This window comes from Melanotaenia boesemani, chromosome 23 (genome assembly GCF_017639745.1).
Source record: "Melanotaenia boesemani isolate fMelBoe1 chromosome 23, fMelBoe1.pri, whole genome shotgun sequence".
NCBI classification, from domain to species: Eukaryota; Metazoa; Chordata; class Actinopteri; order Atheriniformes; family Melanotaeniidae; genus Melanotaenia; species Melanotaenia boesemani.
Window position 1 is genome coordinate 18,943,592 of NC_055704.1, and position 13,122 is coordinate 18,956,713.

The 13,122-nt window shown below is 36.7% G+C and overlaps 1 protein-coding gene across 1 annotated transcript; it reads right to left on the reverse strand.

Moving 5' to 3' along the window:
• Positions 1–1,969: 1,969 nt before the first annotated feature.
• Positions 1,970–12,085, reverse strand: LOC121634474 (tetraspanin-8-like). The gene is made up of 9 exons (XM_041977120.1): positions 11,850–12,085; positions 10,296–10,361; positions 9,790–9,903; positions 9,595–9,669; positions 9,411–9,509; positions 7,183–7,269; positions 6,567–6,626; positions 3,143–3,226; positions 1,970–2,997 (listed from the first exon to the last, which is right to left on the reverse strand). The coding sequence occupies exons 1-9, from the start codon at positions 11,928–11,930 to the stop codon at positions 2,893–2,895; spliced, it is 771 nt and encodes a 256-aa protein (XP_041833054.1). The 5' UTR covers positions 11,931–12,085; the 3' UTR covers positions 1,970–2,892.
• Positions 12,086–13,122: the final 1,037 nt, after the last annotated feature.

Genomic DNA, 13,122 nt, shown 5'->3' on the forward strand with positions numbered 1-13,122 from the left:
ACACTTCCTCAAATAACTGCTTCTAAGTGTCAAACCTGTCTTTTGTTCATTTTGTGTTTAATAAAAAATTTACCACAACTATTAACATGAATGATCTTGGGCTCTGAGGATAGCAAACTACTGAATTGTAATTAGTCTCATTGTCTCCACTACCTGCTCAAAAGACCTGAAAAAGCTTTCTTTTCTTGCCTTATGAAAATATGAACTAAAATGTAGTGTTTATACTTTTCTTACTTATACTTTATACTATATGTTTATAGTTTCTACACTGTAACAACTTCAAAATGAAATAAAGACAAGAAACAAGAATCACATTTTTATTCCTGCTATTTACAAAATATTACATCAAGTTCACCCCATAAATAAATAAAGTGTATGACAGAAATTAAAATACCATACTTTGCAAAAACATACAGCATATCAGGCATTAATGGTTAAAGTGCACAGGTAGACACTGTTTCAGATGAAATTCATTCGATGTTATATAGTCAAGGAGAGAGTTCAACAGCAGGCAGTTCATGCAGCAAGTCATAATAGAAGTGATGTGGCATAAAGGCTTCTTCGGTGAGAGTGGCATCAGCGGAAGCACTGCAGTCTCTGCAGGAATATTGATGACTCATTTTCCCCACAAGAGACTTTTCCGACCTCTCTGCACTGCTTTTACCCAATGCTGTCCCAAACCTTGACATTTAAAACAAGTGATGGTCTTTACTGCATGTCTACTGCATGTGCAACAAAAAAAAACAACCCTCCTCTCCTCCATCGAGTGGAAATGAATGCATATCTGTCACTCGATATGTGTGCTTCAAGAAAAACCAAATGCATGACTTTTTAAATATATACAATGTGCATAACAAGGAATAAAGACATTCTCTTGTCACAGTAAGACATGTGACTCATTCCTTTGTCTAACCTGATTATTTATTCAAGAACATACTTTGCTTAATAAACAATTATATCACAAGAGAAGCACTTTGTAAACACAGTTTAAGAAAGGTGTTACATAAATGTTATTAATATTAATAATTAGCATTTTTAAAGGTTATTGGTAGCTCTAATGCTGAAAATTCAGCGTGTGCTTAGGAAAAAAGTTGAGATGACCCATTAAGCTAAAACCTGTAAATTAATTAAATTAGGAATTTTTCTGTAGATGGTCCAGCAAAACCAAAAAGACAAAAAAAAAAAAGTGCTTTGTGTGTTTGGTTACTTTAATTAAAGTCAATCGAATCTATGGCAACAGATATTTCCTTATGGAAGGATACAAGTACAAGATGTTAGAACAGGTTTGAGCTGACTGTGGTTCTTTCTGTGTAAACATGTAAAGAGCCAAAAATGAGTCTAAGCTTTGATACTGATCTGTATGACGTGCTTTAAAATGTATCTGCACCCAGTTATCCAGATATCTGCAGCAAACACCAGATGTCCAGAAATAATGGCTGTTGTCCCTCAGAGACCTGGTCAATAAACTACAGCGGCTGGGCTCTCAAATTGAAATGGATCAAATTGTACGTCTCTTTACAGAGACTCACATCTCTTAGTTACAGAGATAAAAACAAAAACTGAAAGCAGCAAGAGAGGGCCAAGAGATTTATAGAAGAGATTCGCCCTGACAAATGGAAAACATTGCTATCCATGCCACACATTTTGGAGTCTGCATATGCAGCTTTTGGCAGCCAGTTTGGTGGCAATTTTAATTGGCTATATTGGAATATATATTGGAATATATGCATAAAAGATGCATAATCTAATGTGATAACGACAGTGGGGCTTTGAACTTTTTAATAAAATCACTGTCAGCTTGACTTGTGGTAGCCTTTAAACACTGTATTGTGTAACTTCATGTTGAAAGAAGCCAAATCAGCAGTTATTTGGAAAAAATAGTGTTTGCTTAATACAGTCCCCCCTAGTGGTCAAATAATGTAGAATATACTTATGCTTGCATTGGTTCATTAGTCTTGTTAAACAGTGTTTTTGGTTTTTGGTTTTTTTCACCTTCCTTTTGGACTAAGTTAAATGTGACAGCCAAAGTTAGAGCTGGCCAAAGTCTCCAAATGCTGAGGAAAGGGGCTTTCAATGCCTCCTTTTACGTGTCTCCTTTATGGGAAGAAAACACATGAAAGGAAAGAAAATCCACAATTCCTTGCAGCCAAAACATTTAGGGCTCCACTAGATCATTTCTATACATTCCCAACAAGTAAGATTTGAGTAAATAAATATGAAAACAGGGAAATCAGCATGAGCAGAATAGATCAGCAACCTGTGACATCTTTCACTTTTGTAGCTTTTTGTTCACTTTTTTTATTTGCCAACCTTTTAAAAACTGAGCATACGATTTAATGCACCTCAAATCTTGACCCACTGGCGGCACTAGGATCCTAGAGTTGCAGACATCATGTAATGAATCATTCCTTTTTCTCTAAAAATATTCAGCTTTAGGAGCTTTAAAAGACTTTGAAGTCAAAAAAAGAAAGTATAAGAAGAGAAAGACACATGAAGCAGCCTACCTGCTTGGTCCCCAATAACACAATCTGAGAAAAAAGCAACAGATGCTTAAAGAAAACAAAAGTTTTTTAGCTAAATATGTATGAAAACACAATTTCAATTGTGACAAAAGCATGTAAAGTGTGATTATTATTGAAAGTTGGGTCATTGTCAATAAATTGCTTCTTTTTCTTTACAGCAGTAAAGCTCAAAACACTAATATGATGTGGCTCTATGCATGTAGATTACTTTTAAACATCAGTTACATGCATTATCATGTAGAAAATCATAACATATATTGCTATAGCACAAAATAGCCAGATTATGGTATACAGCATTAGTGTGCAAATTCAAACCAGGTATGCTTGATAGTAATTTCAAGTGTGTATTAAAACATACTGTATTGCAATACTAGAAAGCACCAGGAACATATCTGTTGGACTGGAGAAGAGCCAGGAACTCCTGCTTCCTCTTTATCTGGCCCATCAGCTTGACACTCATGACAAGTAAAACAATCTGAAAATGGAAGCAGAGGTTAGAATATGACAAATAAGTTGATGCATAAATCTTTTTTTTTTTTAAACACCATGAAAGATAGAATTGATAAAATATAAAATATGATTAAACATATACATGTGGAAATAAAAGACCAAACACGTACCCAAAACACTCCACTTCCAAACTGTATAGCCATTACTAAGGAGAATGCCAGCTTCAGCTCGGAAACATAAATCGGTAGGCAAGGCTGCGGAAAAACAGAGTAGACAGTTTAAAGGTTTGAACAGGTAATTGATTTAGAGGTGTAGTTCATTTTGTTTTCCTCTGTGTCAGATTACACCTACAGGAATGCACATAGTGGCCACTTTATTAGTTACACCTCTTCAACTGCTTGTTACAGCAAAGAGTGAACAGCCAGAGAGCTGGTTTTCTGAGCAAACACAGCATTGTGAGAGAAGAACGTCCGGATTTGCTCCTGAATAACTTGTTACAACCAAAGTGTGATGATCTGAGCCTTTCGATGTGGTGCGTTATCCTGCTGGATGTAGCCATCAGAAGATGCTACACTGTGGTCATAAAGGGATGGACATGGTCAGCAATAATACTCAGGTCGGCTGTGATGTTTTAAATGATGCTCAATTAATACAAAGGGGTCAAAGTATGACCAGAAAATATTCCCCACACCATTACATCAACATCTTTGATACAAGACAGGATGGATCCATGCTTTCATGTTTGTGCCAAATTCTGAACCTACCATCTGAATGTTGCAGCTGAAATTGAGAGTCATCTGACCAAGAAACACATTTCTAGTATTCTATTGTCCAATTTTTGAGTGTGCGAACTGTTTTACTTTTCAAAGCTGACAAGAGGGGCACCTCGTGTGGTCTTCTGGCGCTGTAGTCCATGTGCATTCAGAGAAGGTGTCCTGCATACTTTGGTTGTAATAAGTGGGTATTTAAGTCATTGTTGCCTTTTTATGTTCTCAAATTACTCTGCTCCTCTGACATCAACAAGGCATTTTCATTTCAACTGCCACTCACTGGATATTTGACTTTTTTATCTTTTTGTCCCTGTAGATCAGCATTTTCTGAGCCAGCCAGTCTGGCACCAACAACCATCCCACATCCAAAGTCTACATACCTAAACTTGAGTTGCTGCCATGTAATTGGTTACTTTGCTATTTGTGTTAACAAGTAATTGAATAAATGGATCTAATTAACTGGCTGGTGAGACCTGGAAAACACTAAATAGAAATTCTCTACTTTTTATACTTTTTAAGACTACATAAGAATCCTGTTACATGGACAGGACATGGAAACCTCTGGGAGTAAAAGAAGTTGGCAGATTGTAGTAATTTCCCTACATTTATGTTCTTAATCACCTTGATGCCATTTTCGACAAACACAACTACCCCGGATTGTTTGTGTGTCAGTTGTGATTATGTTCATATTTAACATTGTTCTTTGTTTGGCCCCACCTTGCAGGGTAGATGTTTGGGAGTGGCCAACCCTGCACTTCCTAACTACAGGTGTGGGTGACCTCACAGATTAGATCACTGGGTAAAACCAAGTGCAGGCTTTTCTTTTTTGTAGTTTCTTTATTTGTATGCGTGAATTATTTTGGAGTAATGCATTAGGACTGGTATCCTTTTCTTGTATTTTAGGTTTGTTTATGAGTTTGATTAGTTTATTAATGTTTATGTAAAATAAGTTTTCTGGGTATATGGATTTTTAATAAATGGTATAGTCTAAATCAGATCAGGTGTGTTTTCAATTGTTATTACAGGTAGTCAGTTTTTGGAGCTTGGGAGGGGAGGAAAAGAGGTGACATGTGTGACAGGTTTACAGGCTAATATTTACTAGTTTGTACCATGGACAAAGGATGGAAAATAAAATGTTCACCTTAAAGAAGTTCCTGGGCTGCTGAGTCTGCCTTCTTCACATCTTTTTGACCATTTGAGCCAGACTACCTTACATATAGTAAAGATCCACCTGGTACTATACAATGGGTTTCTCTTTCATCCATTCACATGCAGCTACTATGTGCATTCTGACAAGCAGAAAACCAGTTCAACCACCTGAGCAGAGTCCATTCATGGTGTCTGTACAGTTGTATGGGTCTGCATAGTGTCCATGGGCTCAGTAACTTAAAATGTGCATTCTCAAAACCAAGATGGTGGTGGTTAAAATGTTAAACTTAAGATGACAAAATGGAAGATTAACCAAGAGGTATCATCCAGGGCCTGATCGGATTTTGGATCAAATCTTGAAAACTTTGATCCAAGAAAACAGGATTATCCTGATCCAACAGGGGGGTAGGATTTCACGAAGAAAATGTGGTAAAACCTCAAATTTGATCAAATAATAGCATCTTTTTAGTCAGTTCATATGCTTCTATTTATATGTTGCACTTGACTTGTTCAACTGCTACAGTGATAACTTAGATAAAGTAGGCATAGGCTACCTGTTACAGTACAGCAGAAAATAAAATCCTAACATCATCTTGTACTCATGAAATAAACCAAACAAATTTCATTAGCAAACACAAACTAAATAATCTGTTTTCCTTCATTCATCGCTGCATAATCAGAGAAGAACCTGTCAAAAATAATTTCTAACAACTGCATCCCTTAATACACGTCCAGTCCATCCCTCATTCTGACAGGAAGCCAGATGTTGGTCTGGTTCCTCAACATGGAGCTCAGGTACATCATTAACATCGTCACAGAGAGGGACATCGAGCTTTTTTAAGACGTTGCCAAAATATCCACAATGTAGTTGTTAATTAGGCTCATATGAGAAGTCATAAAATTCAAAAGAGGATGTTTATGATTTCAAAGCTGGCAGTCCACATTGTTTTAGTTCCGGTAATCTGGATTTGGTAATCCTGAAAACCGTGATTCTGGATCAGGGTGATTCAATCCAATGCTGCTTTGAACAACCGGGATAAAAGTAAGATGGATTACGTGAAAACGGGATTTTTATCCAGATTAAATCTTTTAAACAACTGGCCCCAAGGTGTCTACACCCATCTTGTACATAGAATTGTATGTGAAAGCATCATGCTTTTTAATTGATGAATTCACTTTCAGAAATGTAGGTATTAACTTTTCAGAGTTAAAACATGGAAAATAGCCTGTCTTTTCTTTTCACACTGTAAAATGGAAAATTAATTCAAATTTGTTCAGTCTGATCAGTCATTTCAGCTCCAACATTCAGATGACACAGTCAGAATTTAATGTAAACACGATTAAAGCAAAGCAGCAACCTTCTGTGTATTAACATATCAGACTGGATGTGTTGGTATACTAGTGTTTGTAGGTAGTTTACACCACAGCTCACCCATATTTGAAAGACTACTTTCAGCAGAATAACACACCACCCACATCATCTCAAATGTTAGACTTTATACAAAGTGTTAAAGCATCTGGGAAGTCGTAGGGGTCAAAACAAAGTCTTTGCAAGGTGTAACTGATAAAACGATTGATTTCCCTCAAGCAGACACTACATCACTGTTATTCAAAACATAGAATCTCATAAAAACATGTAGTTTTTTATTATTTAACAGTATTAAGATCAGTTTACCTCTCGATAAACATACTGGTTCTTTGGAGCCCCAAGTGTGGCGCTCCCCCTTAGTCGAATCTGAGAAGAATAAAAACATAAGACAAACAACATGAAAATAAATTCCAATAACAGTTAATCATAATTAAGTACTTATTATTATATTACTTGAAATCTGCAGCCACATTGTTAACACCTAATTCATTTGTTCTTTTGTTTTTGTGTTATTTATAGGCCAAACTGTCGGCCATTGCTCTCAGATAAAGCCAGATTACATTTCAGTCCACTTGTTTGCGTATGGAAATTTTTATTTTTAGCTGTACCCATTTTATTTTTTTCATCCCTCTTACAATACTTTGAAACATGCATAAATGTCCTGCTCGGTATGTGGATGTCTGGTTACGCTCTGTTTTCATTTTTTACATCCCATGTAATAACTTAATCAGGTTATTCATGCCATTGATTATTTTGCATTAAATTGATTGTGTCAACCAAAGCAATGAAAGTAATGCTGAAAATGATAAAAGAAAAACACCCTAAAGTGTCTCTATGACTGAGAAACAATGTGAATTGACACTTCATAATCGGCAATCCTCACAGCAATGCTTATATTGTAAATATAAAATAAGAAACTTACACATTTTCCTGGATATTGACAGTTACAGGAAGGAGGGATGGTAGAGCCCCAGTCCTTGTAGCCTTCAATAAGACCACAGCATTCAAACTAGAGGTGAAACACACACACACCACTGTGTCACCAGCACAGGTCATAAAGCTTATTTCTAATCTTTACCATCGTTCCTCAAATTTGAGGTAAAGTCAGATTTTTCAGCATCCTGACTGAATTTGTAGGTGGGAATGATTCTGTAACGCTTTACCCAGAAATACATGATTATTATTAAAAAATTTGCCTTTTTATTGTACATACAGGCCATTTCTCTACAGGCAAATAAAGTTTTGGGTTTGTGACATCAGAACTAGTAATTCTGCCTCCATTACTCTGAGGCCGTTTGAAGCTTTGCAAAAATCAACCTGCCACAAGGGGGCACTATAACATACCATGAGACACCTTGAGGCGTAAGATACCACTGCTTGAGCTGATGCTGGTGTTGATTCTGTAATTTTGCTCCGATATGAAAACCACAGGCGTTATACTACAGAAAGATCTCGTGTTTGAATGAATAGCCTAGTTTGCTTAGGAGTGTTAGCATTCCTCAAATGCTAAGGAAAGGAGATGTGATGTTTCCTTTAATATCTTCTTTAGTACAGAATTTGCTAGACCATCATTTATGAAAGACTGTAGATAATGATTCCTTACAGCTGCAACTTTTTGATGCAATGTTTAATAATTTTCATCTATAATATGATGCCAGCTGTGCTATTGTCAGGTGCAACAACATGATTAACTTTGGTACACTTTTCTCTTCTTTCTTAACTACAAATCTTTGCAACAAAATATAAATATTAAGATAAGACCGAATTAGACAAAGTATTTGAAGCACTTGTTGTGGAATCTGTATTGAACATAGTTTAAGTGCTACAGACCAGTATCACAGCCTAGTGGGAGGTCAGATTTCCAGCATGTTGTCTTTTCCTGTCTTTACAAACTTCTCCTACCACCTTTTCATAACGCCATCATGTTTTCCAACAAGGTCAATGACAAGAGGTAGGAAAAGACCAAATTAATCAAATTAACTCTTTTTTGACTATTCACCCCTAGCCTTACCTTACATTTTTTTTAATACCATTTCATGTTTCCTCATTGTGAAGAAATATGTCATCATCTCACATCTGGTTCAAGTTAGTGTTTAACCAGTTAACATTTAACCTACACAAAACATCAAGTTCCATATGCTGTTTATGTTTCACTGTTGGTTTCTTTAAAAGACTGTGGACAGTATAAGTGTGTGGAATAAAAGGAATTGACTTTCTATTCTTATATCTTTGCTTTGTTTAGGCTTTTTTCTGCCCAACCCCAAAGTGTCGGAGTCAACATCTCTCTGCCCCATTTGGACAAAAAAAAGTAGCTTTCTTAGAAAACAGCCGCTCATGGGTACCGAGGCGAGAAAGAGACACAAGAACAGATACAGCAAGCTGACATCCTTGTTTCAGAGCCATCATTTTAAACCAGTGTCAATTCAGTTTAACATGTGACACATCTGCATCAGCTCTCCATTGGTTATTTTACAGCCTTTAGTTTTATTTCATAGCAGTCAGATGAGCATTAACAGTGTTCATGCCACACTGTTTACAACATGACCTTCTCTTTTTTTTCATGTTTCTTAAGTGATTAAAAGACCTCTGTAAAAGATGGACCTGTGTATCCTCTGCCAAGTCTCTCCTCTCTTCAAGGTTCATTTTAGAAGTTGAGTCATACTTCAAGATGATAAATTGTCAGGTCACAGGCAGGAAGAGAGAGCAGATGAGGCAATACCAAATAAGGTGCTTTTCATTGCTAACTTATGCTTCCTGATGTCCCCACTCCTCCAGGAATCCAGTAATCATTCACCGATTCTCTAAAAGCACCAGCAGAAGAGAAGCTTCTGGTAGAGCTCAGATAGGTGTTTCCTATGTGGAAATCTTTTGCAGTAATAAGAGCCTGCTCAGCAGTATGACACTGTAGTTCTTCCTTATATATCCAAAGCATTTTATGTAATGAATCACCACAACTTGGGGCAACTTGCAGAGAAAACAACAGCTTTGTTATTAAAATAAATAGTTAGATTTTAACCCATCAACACATGATGATGGTTCCTGTTTTTAGAGGGTGTCTGAGGTGTTAATTTGAGTAATTTGGCTTCTAGGTCCAATCCAATTTCATGTAAAATGATAAAGAAGAGATTAAATCATAAATAAGCTTCTTACTTCCTCTTGAATGCTATACAGTAGAGTCCTGTTAGCTTTGCTTGTTCCACTGAGTGGCATCATGGCCAGCAGCTTGGACTCCTCACGAACAACACGTTTCTAAGGAGAAAGTAAGAATAATGAGATCCAATTTTCTACAGCAACACACGGCAATTTGAAAAAGGAAGGCATTCCAGTGTCGTACCTCATAAACATCTTGGTAACTTAGTGCTGTTCGTACAATGATTGTTTGACTTGCTGCTGCCATCCCAGCTGCATACTAAATGTACACACAGAGAAACACAAGTTTGCAATAGTCACTTTAAAACACATATTTCAACAGAGACACAAGAACACATACAATGAGCAGTAGTTCAAAAACATAAAGCAGGTTTGTTACCAGGATCAAACACCATCTCTTTCCTTTGCAGGCTCCGAAAACACCGAGTACTGAAAGCAGCAGGCAGCCAACCTCTATGACGTACATCATCGCCACAGAAACGCTGGACACCATCTAAAGAGCAAGTTTACACTAGTATTAAAAGTATGCACTAAACTAACGAAATCCAGTTGTTTTTATTTTGTGCCACAGCAGCATGGCTGCAAAGATCTCAGAGGTCACTCTCTGATGCAGAACCTCATGAACGAAGATAACTCACTTGCTCAAGGACACTTCAAGAGGCACATGCTACCAAATGCACCTCTCCCAGAGAAAGACGGCATAAAAATCTGCTGCTGTGGCACATTTAGACAATATTGATGGATGTGAGCATAAATAATTCTTCAGCTGTCTTCTGTGAAGCTTGATAACTCTTATTTTTTCCTCAACAAATATTTCATTTACCGCTGAACTATGTCTATCCAGTCAAAATATATATGTGTGTGCATATAAGTACTCAGACTTACTTTGCCCGTTTGGATAAGGTCCCTGTGCCAAATTACCGTCATTCTCAGCATGAAGAAGCACAACGCCTGTAAAGAAAAGAACAAAGCATTGTTTAAGTTAACAAATTGTACACTTTGCATTATTGAAATATTTAAACATTTTATGCACTTTATTATACAATCACACAACATAAAATGCTGGGATTCACATTAAAGAAAGAAAGTGATTTCCAAGGGCCCTATCGTGTCCAGTCCCTCAAATGGCACTCCCTTAAGTTTCATAAATCATATAACCACATAGACAAGGAATTACTGTGGGCTACCGTTAGCAAGCACAACAATACAATAAAAAGTTTACTACACAACACTTAGGTTAACTTTATTCAGAGTAGGCATTGTATTTTTTGGGCTCTGAGGCATCTGAGATGGAAAAACACATGATTGAGATACAGTTTGTGTTCACAAGAATAGGAATTCATGATAATTTTTAGAAGAAACTGGTGCCGTATGGTCTGGACCAAAGATTAAAGATTCTGTGACAGTTTGTTGTTGGAAGTTGTATTAATGCACTTAAAAATGCTAATCATAATCATCATCCTTACACTAAGCTTTCAAAGCAACATATTCTGCCTTCAAGATGACACCTTTCCAAAGGGATTAACATATTTTTCGACAAGTCAATAAAATAAGTATTCTGCACACATTACAAAGACATTAAGGAAAAAGAGAGTGCAGGTGCTGGACTGGCTTGTCTGCTGTCCCCAAGGCTGTGTGGAGATAGCAACAATGTGATAGTGACCTATAATATTATGCCTCTTAAGATGCTTTTGCAGGAAGAATGGAACAGAGTAACATATCATATGATGCATCCTTTGGTATCTTCAATAAGAACAAAATCTTTTATAAGTGGTGATAAAAGAGTTCAACTGTCCCCGTTCATAAGGTACTGAAAAGAACATTTAGTTGTGCATTAACAAAGAAAATTAAACTGACCAGACAAGACATCACACTCATTCAAACAAAAGTCAAAGGCTTATGAGACCCCTCCTCTTTGTCCATACTGCCCCAGCTTCTTCTGGCTTAGCGTTGTATTTCAGGCTGGAAATGTCAAATCTCGAATATTTAGTATTTTGTAACCCATTGGTGTCACTTCTTAAAGGAGCAGAGGTTCGTTTAAGAATGAATGGAAGGCAGTAACACGCATTTTTAAACAGCGCATTATCAGTCAAAACAAAACAAGGCCTATAGACACATCTGAGAAACATACCAATAGAATCACTCATAGATTTTTTTTATATTCTTTAGATGAACAATAAAAGATATCTATAGCTTATCTATCCAACAGAAAAGTCACTTCTTTATATGCAGCGTTTAAACATATTGGTTAAAACAAATTTATTAATAATAATAATAATAGCTTAATTAGAGTATAGTCAAATTAGTCTTAATGACTAATTTGGGCTAATTAAAGACTGAATGGGAGATGTGAGGATATCGGACGCAAATCAAACAGTTAATCACAAATTAGACTGGCCTCTTCGATTAAACTGCATTAGAAGATAGGGATGAACCTACCATATGAACGGCGTTTGCAAAAATGAACGGCCTTTTCAGGCTCGTTTTATCCGCCACCACGACCACCGCGCTCTTCTGCATGTCGTCGCCGCTAATGATCTTCTAGACTTTAAAACGCCCTTTACATGGAGAAAATAAGAAAGCTGTGAACCTGCGGTTGAAGCAGTAAGGGCATCTGGAGACTGGATCCGCACAGGACGTCACCGTGATGTGCTGGATGTGGGGTCCGTGACGCATTCAGGTACATGCAGAAAGATTGGAATTGAGATGCACAAGGGTGACGCTTGGCTTTGCCGCGAGAAAGAGGCGGGTGGAATATGCACGAGCAAGGCTATGGGAAGGATTATAGAAAAAGAGGGACTGAAACACACACTGCTTTTAGAGCTATAATCCTTAAAGGCATAATTTAACTAATGGTCTGTGATGCTCTTCATTTGTATAAACATGCTGACATGTTCAATTTAAGGGAGGGGGTAAAAGCACTTTGAGGACCTTTAAGTGCAGAACAAAAACTACCCAAATGTGTGCAAAATTTATAAAAGGAAAAAAAAGGGAACATTATCTTCATATAGCCTTTAATATACAATCCTTCATGTCTTCCACATCTTATGCATCTCTTTAGCAGATTCTGAAACTATTTCCTCAGCTGAACATCAGTTTTGGTAGGGCCTTCCACTTTAATATTTTTACAGCCCCCCTGTGTTTTCACATTCAAACCTAGCATCTGCTGACATATGAGTCATAATCCAACAACACTTGCTATTCCATGAGCGTGCCCTGCAGAACCTCTCTTGACTGTTTTCTGTAGCATTGCTCAGACTGCCAGTCATCCTAAAGAAGTGAAAGGTCCAACATGTGTCTTTATATCAATTGTTATGATGCAGCCATATTGGTTTTAATCTTAAATTAAGTGTCCCTGTGTTTAGTGAAAATTCTTCAACATGTTTTTACAATGAGATAATAATAGAAGCACAATGGTCCAGTTCCTCTTCTGCTGTCTGCCCAGAAACTTCACTTAATTTAAGAGATTAAAAGTAAAAATTATATATATATATATATATATATATATATATATATATATATTACTTTAAAAGCAAGTTTTAATTATTAATGAGGTGGAGCTCATTTTAACCTAGTTTTAGCAGGAAGTCAGTCTCATGATTATTTACTTAAAGGGTTAATTTGTTTATTCTCTGAAATCCCACATTATTTCTCTCTTTATTTCTCTGTTATAATACGAGATTCAAATAAAAAAGTTTCCACTTTACATACA

Excerpts from the sequence above, each read along its gene's own strand:
- LOC121634474 (XM_041977120.1), bottom strand. The coding sequence starts at position 11,930 with ATGCAGAAGAGCGCGGTGGTCGTGGTGGCGGATAAAACGAGCCTGAAA. Across the intron at positions 9,670-9,789 it reads AGAGATGGTGTTTGATCCTG|TATGCAGCTGGGATGGCAGC; the intron begins GTAACAAACCTG and ends GTGTACATTTAG. Across the intron at positions 7,270-9,410 it reads TGTATAGCATTCAAGAGGAA|TTTGAATGCTGTGGTCTTAT; the intron begins GTAAGAAGCTTA and ends TTTCACCTCTAG.